This window comes from Aspergillus homomorphus (genome assembly GCF_003184865.1).
Source record: "Aspergillus homomorphus CBS 101889 unplaced genomic scaffold BO97scaffold_6, whole genome shotgun sequence".
Classification (NCBI taxonomy): domain Eukaryota; kingdom Fungi; phylum Ascomycota; class Eurotiomycetes; order Eurotiales; family Aspergillaceae; genus Aspergillus; species Aspergillus homomorphus.
Window position 1 is genome coordinate 116,577 of NW_020291892.1, and position 7,545 is coordinate 124,121.

At 29.0% G+C, this 7,545-nt stretch overlaps 1 protein-coding gene across 1 annotated transcript; it reads left to right on the forward strand.

The window, feature by feature from the left end:
* Positions 1 to 470: 470 nt before the first annotated feature.
* On the forward strand, positions 471 to 3,551 carry BO97DRAFT_385173 (PX domain protein; the record flags this gene model as incomplete). Its single annotated transcript, XM_025693452.1, has 2 exons — positions 471 to 1,074; positions 1,127 to 3,551. Exons 1-2 carry the CDS (start codon positions 530 to 532, stop codon positions 3,549 to 3,551), a joined length of 2,970 nt encoding a protein of 989 aa, XP_025554171.1. The 5' UTR covers positions 471 to 529.
* Positions 3,552 to 7,545: the final 3,994 nt, after the last annotated feature.

The window sequence follows — 7,545 nt, forward strand, 5'->3', positions numbered from 1 at the left end:
AGCTACCCCAGGTATTATACAACAGCCTCTCACATCTTACAGCACCTATATCTACTGCAGATATTAGGTAGAGAGATTAGGCCGAAAGGCCTTCGGTCACCCGAGGGTGATACCAAGCTAGACTTACATAATAAACTCTTTAATTATAACTAAATGAAATCTATATCTTGAAATTATTTAAGTTAGTTGAAAAACCATATTTTTGACAAATAGTCTGAGGTACACTAATGCTTAGCCAGTAAAAAGCTTTATCAAGTTAATTGGAAACTAAGTTACTAAGCTTTAAACTAAACCTATTTAGGATATATCTTTTTTACTCAATATCAGTGACGTGAGTACCTTGTTCATAATACAGTGATATGCGAGAATATTTTTGATCATATTATCCATGGACATATGCGGAATCCATAGGCGACGCATTGGTAAGTAATATCTTAATTTTTATACCTTATCCCGCACCTGCGGTACCGCCCTTTTTTCTCATATATTAATCCCAACTACTTTGGTCTTTGGTTACCTAGTAATCGCTATGGATGATGATGCCGGCGACAAACTTAAATCCGGACCTATAAACAAAGACAGCAACAAGAAGCATTTCTTGTTAAACCATGCCGAATCAACCACAGGCCATTATGATGGCAATAATATCCCTTACAAAGCGATCATTGAACCGTTCACCCAATTCATTGCATCTGCCAGTAATGAAGCACTCCTAGGTGTTTTTGCATGTGTCACCATAATTACTACCAAAATTTTAGGAAGACTTGGCTTCTTGCTAATCGGGATTATCGTTGGCTTTGCCCTGCATGCTTCATGTGGGAGCATAGTCAACGATACTATCGGGGACATATCAAGGAAGCACAAGTTCAAGAAGAGAGAACTCTGCCCAGCATTAGCAGACCGACTGCCTGGTTGGAGAGACTTCACCTTCCACAGCAATGGTCATAAACCGAATGAGAACGAGACACTAGTTGAGAATGTGCATTCAATTGATCCTGATTTCCGCTCATTCGGACCGAAAACAGCAGATGCTTTAAAGTCAATCACGGACCAGATTCTCCGAGACTATGTCGAGTAAGGCCTTGTCTGTCTATCACCATTCCGAGCTTACCCTTCCATGATGTAGGCATTGGTCCAAGTCAGTGTTGCCTTCTGAGTCAAATTTCACCCTTTCTTGTCGGAAAGTCTTGGTCAGTTTCGTGACAAGATTGGGGTGGCATATTTGTCGCAAACGGCCGGCTGACTTGTTCCTGGAGCTTCTTGTTAACTCCAGCTCCCTAATAATTGTGTTCTTGAATGAGTTGGCTACGGCATTCAATTCAGCTGGTTCTTCTGATTCACCTGAGAGACTCATTTCACGTTATATCGACCATCATCCAGAGAGCAATCTGGCGAATCTTTTGGGAAAGGAGCAGCAGCGAAAGAAGATTTCCCTGGTAGCTGACGATCTTCTGTCTGGATATCTCGATTCGAACATTTATGATTGCTTCTTGGTCAGGGATTTCCTTAGCGATGTACTCTCCAGCATTCTCTCCGAATCCGCCGTCTCTGTACTTTCGCGGCCAGAGACTATCAATGGGTGCATCATACAACTTCTCGGGGAAAGGGACCACGAAATAATGAATGCGCTAGATATAGGCGTTGGAGAAGCCACTGAACATGCCGTGGCAGAGATGAATAAAACCAGCTCAACGGTGATATCCGATCCTACTTCAAAGTTTCTCGCCGATAACACCATTCCTATGCGAACTACTGGGTCAGCTGTTGCCTGCCTAAAAGCGAAGGCAAATATGCATGCCGAATCCTCGCAAACCACTAGGCCGGCTGAACCATCGCAGACGCAAGAATCTGTTCAACTTTCACTCAATCATGGCTGTAACGAAGCTCCATCTCACAGAGATGCATTAGACTCCCCGCCCCAAGTCGACCCTTACAAACAATCGTCTTGCCCACGAGAAGAACAAGACACAACTATGGAAACATTGGAAAACAAGAAATCAGCGCATAATCCGGTACAGGCTTTGCCCTCTCCGTCTGAACATACAACATCGCAACCCTGGGGTTCATCACCTAGTACAATGCTATACCGTGCTTTTGTAACCGTCGATCTCAACCTGGATTCCGGAGGAAGTGGACCATTCCGCTACAAGCCAGCCTGCGACTGCTTGCTTCAAATTGAACCATACTCCGCCCGTTCTACCGGCTGGATGGTGTTTAGGAAATATGCAGACTTTGAAACTCTTCACAGGACTCTGGAGACAATCTCGAGATTGAACAAAATCCATGAATTCTCAGAAGAATATCCAGTTGTACCTTCGTGGAAAGCTCAGACAAGGCAAGGTCTAGCGCAGGGCCTACAGAAATATCTTCGTTCTGCCCTGCAACACGAACCCTTGGCCGAATGTGAAAAAATGAAGTCTTTCCTTGACAAAGACGGTAGCATGGGCACTGGTTCGACTGCTGCAGCAACAAAGACAGGACTGTCCTTCCCGGTTCAAAATACTCTTGAGTCGGTGGGGAACAGTGTCCTTGGCGTGTTTGCCAATGCGCCTAAGGGAGTTTCGGGATGTAGCAAAGCTGTTTTTGAAGGAATGACCGGCGTGTTTGGGGCAGGCGGTGCTAAAGAGCCTGCTTCCAACAATGATATTAGCGAATCCAATCTCGAGCTCGTCCCGAATTCAGAGGCCGATCAGGAATTTGTGGCCGGTCATGGTTGCTTGACTCAGCATGCGAATGCCGGCATGTCGAATCATTCTGCAAAGCTATTTCATGCTGTGGACGAATCGCTATCGTTCCAACCACGCGCCAAGAGACTCTCTGCCGAAGTTGTTGAGACGCCAGGAAGTGTATCGCCTTCTGTGTCCCGTGAAGTCGCAGCCAGTGCAGAACACTTCGGACATGAGGCTTTTATCGCATCTGTGGCTTCGAAAATGGAACATGGCTCCGCAGACCTTCGGCAGTCTTTGTCTTCCCAAGAGACATCGAACGTAGCTGCTGACCGAAGCGACTGCCGGATATCACAGGCCGACGGACAGGATAAAGTGACAGAGGATAATCCTATTACACAGGAGGAAGCTCAGATGGCCGTGGAACTTATATTTGCAGTGATCAATGAGCTTTATACCTTGTCGTCTGCCTGGAATATTCGCCGAACTCTACTCAGTGCCGCAAAGTCCTATCTCTTGCGTCCAGGAAACCCGAAGTTGGAGATCATTCGCGGCTTATTTCAAGATTCCTTGATTGACACCCATGTTTCTGACGAAGCAATCGGTTCTTATCTCAACAAGTTTCGTGAGAGCGCTCTTCCCACGAGAGTTGAGATCAGAAGCAGGAGTGGTCCTGTAGGCGAGCCTGAGAAAGAACGCTTGAAAGAGACTGCGCGGGGGCTTTTTGTCGAAAAGGGTTTATCGCAAACTTTGACTGGAATCATGGGAGCTGCTGCTAGTAAGGAAGCCTTGGGCAAAGTCTTTGACTGTCTTCAAGTTGAATTCGTCGCACAAGGCCTCATGTCTTCCCTGTTGTTACAAATGATGAAGGCGGTTATCCTCTAGCTATCTAATTTACAAGTACATGACAGAACGATGCTCAAATCCCCCCTCAAACCATAAACAATGAGAATTTCCTCTTACTGACCAAAGCTATTACCCTCCTGGTAGTGTTCTGGCCCAAAGCTCAGGGCTCCCGGAGCGAGTATCACAGTTGTTAATGGCAAAATATTTTAAATCTCGCAGTCTGAGGCTCAATAGTATAAGTTTGAAATTATTTGAGCTACTCATCTCTCTTAGTCCTACTACTTGGTCGAATTGACTATTCCGCGAACCTATGTATGTGTATGATAGGATGGGCAGAGGTATTATGTTTTCTAATCAATAGAGGGTTTAGAGAAATACCTTTGAGAAATTGTGCTATTACTACTAATATTATTGGGATAATCATTTATGAAATTAATTTATTGATTCAGTATTCAGTATACTATAAGTAATCCAAAACTTAACTATATCCTGTTTACCTTCAGTTATGTCAAGGTATGGGCTGGTGGGGGCAGTAGAAATAGCAGTTCAGACTAGTGGGTCTTAATAGTTTTCTTAATTCTTATCTAAATACTTAGATTAGGCTATTTTAGCTATAACTAAAATGTAATTTAAAGAACTATAATAAGATCAGAAATAGTTCAGAAAACTAGATAAATTATATAATATATATAGAATAGTTAAGACTAACAGTATATATCAATATCTACTATAACAGAGTAGAAGACTGGGGATTAGATAAAAAAGGTTTTCTATTATAAAATTAATTCTTGGAAATCTTATGTTCTTTAAAATATAATAATTTAATTATATATATTACTAAAAAGAAGAATTAGTTATAAATAATGAAAATAAATAAAAAAATATTTATTAAATTAATAAAAATTAGAAATACTAAAAATAATTATTTTATATATTATATAATAACTATAATTTTCTATTAAATTGATTTATCTAAATTATAAAATAAATAGATAAAATTATTTATCTTTTAAGTTAGATATATACTACTATTATAAATATAAATAAAATAATTAAATAATTAAAAAAATATAATTTAAAAAGAATCAGTAATAAATATATATATATATATATTATATTTCAATAATTTCCTAATTAGACTGTAATAAAACCTAAAAATATAAATCAAAAATTTATATATATTATTATATTCTTTTTTTATAATTTCTTTTTATTTTTTAGTTTCTTTTTATTATATTTTAATAATATTTTTTTATTTCATGATATTTTATCTTCTTTTATAATTTATTATTTGTATATTTATTTTATTATTTTACTTTTATTTATTTATAATATAATATTTATTATATATAACTATTTTTTTATTAATATGTTTTTAATTCTAAAAATTAATCTTGATATATATTATTTATATAATAGAATTAAGATTTATAATCTAAGCTATTTTAAAACTTCAAATTAAAATAAATTTATAATATTATTATATTAATAATTTATAACAAGTATTTTAGTAAAAACTAAATTTATAATAGAATGTATTTTAAATATATTTAATAATACTTTAATTAATAAAAATTAAACTTTGATTGAAGTATTAAATAATATAATTAATCTAATTACCATTTTGAAATATACTAAGAAGATTTTTATAATATATATAAATAAATAAAAAACTAGAATAAAATATTTTAATTATAAATTAAAAAATTGATAGTCTATTTAATTATTATATTTTAGATTATTAAACTAATAAATAAATATAAATATAATTTTATTATTTTATTTAAAATAAATTTAAATAGTATAAATCTCTATAAAATTATCAATAAAAATTAATCAACTTTACATAATTATACTTAACCCTTTACAAAAAGCTTTTAAAAAATTATTTAATATTAATTTGATTTTACTATATTTATTTTCTAGTAATAAAAATATATTCTATAAATTAATACTAAATAATTTTTTTAAAAGTTTTTTGTAAAGGATTAAGACTATTCATAATAATATAAATAAATTTTATGGTAAATATTTGTTTAATATTTATAATATTTAGTTTTTTCATAAATACATATTAGAATTTAGTCTTATCACAGATTTAGGATTATTTTTAAAAAAATGATTCATATTTAAAAGTAGATATAATATAATTCAAAAAGTAGTTTAATAATAGTATTAAAATTATTTTAATAATTAAACTTATTATTATAAATTAAATGTTCTATATTATTTAATAATTTTTTTTAATAAATTTAGTTAATTTATTAAATATTACTCATTAAAGTTTTTAATATTTATTTATTATATCTATTAAACTTATTTTTTATTTAATTAAAATCAATTATTTATTTCTTAATTATTATTTATTTTTAATATTTTTATTTTTATATGTTCTTTATTCTCTAGATTAGAAAGATTTAATTTTTTTAATTGAATTTAAATTATTCTCTATTATTTTAATAAGAAAAAATAGAATACATTATAAATTTAGTTATGCTTTTTAAATGAAATTAATTAATATACTTAAAATCTAATAATATCTAATAATATCTAATATTTTTAATAATTTGATATATTTTAATATTAATTTTTATATCAAAAATCAATATTTATATGAAATATCTTTTCTAAATCCTATAAATTAATAATTCTAATATAACATTTTATTTGATTTTTAATTATTTTATATTAATATTTTTTTAACTTTTTATAAAACTATTTACATTTTAATATTTGAACTTTTATTATAAGAATCTTTTCTAGATAAATATTACTTTTAAGATAAAAATAAAGAACTTAGGAATGGTTAATTATAATATCAAAAATAAATAATATATAATAAAATTAGAAGTACTATTATTAATAAATTAAATAAAAAATAAAACAAATCAATTTTAGTAGTTTTTTCAAATAAAATATTAAAAATATCATTTAAAAATTTAGTCAATTAATTTAATTTAGTTATTATCTTATAACTAAAATATCATAAATAATCTAAATTTAATTTATATATAATAAACTATTTTCAACTAGATTTTAGTAGTAAATATAAAGTTTTTCTTAGAAATAATATTATCTAAAAATATAATTTATAAATTCAATTTTTTAAAGAAAGTATAATTAAATTTACAAATATAATCATATAAAAAAATTAAAAATTAATATTATTTTATAAATTTATTAATTATAATAGAATTAAAATAAAGAAATCTTTCCTTTTTTGAAATTAGAAATAATTCTATAGTAAATCTATTAATAATTTAATAAAGAATAAATTTAAAAAAGAAAATAACTTTATATTATTATATAATTTATATTTTATAGATATAGCATCTTAGTATATAAGATATTTTATAATATAAAAAAAGATAATGTTATGAAGATTTATTTAATAAAACTTATATTTTAATAATATGTTAATTTCAATCAGATTAAAAGATTTTATAATTCTATTAATATAATATAAACTAAATAATGATTTTTATAGTTTTTCCTAATATATAACAATAATTCTTATAATATACTAGGTTTTTTTTAATTTATAATCTAATATTTATAATTTAATAAATCTTTGCGTATAATAAGTTTTAATAGTCTATTTTAAAATTATTCTATTAAAATTATTTAATTAAAATTTACAAATGTTTATTAATTATAGATAATATAAGATTTTTATTATTAAATATTTAGAATCCTACTAAGACTTTAATATATTGATTATAAATTAACCTAATATTAATAATTTAGTTCATTAATTTGAAATTAATTTTTTATAAATATTTTAATCTTTTATAAATATTTTAATTTTTGAGAATTTATTATGATATAGTTATTAAGCCTAAGATTTCTTATATAGATATTTCATTATATTTAAACCAAAATTTCTTTTTAATGAATTTATTAATTATTAGAAATCCTTATATTGTTTAATATTAGGTTAATATTATTACTAATATTTAAATAAATAAATGATGATGAATAATTTTTAATATAAAATTAAATATTAGATCTTAATATTATAAATATTTAAAAA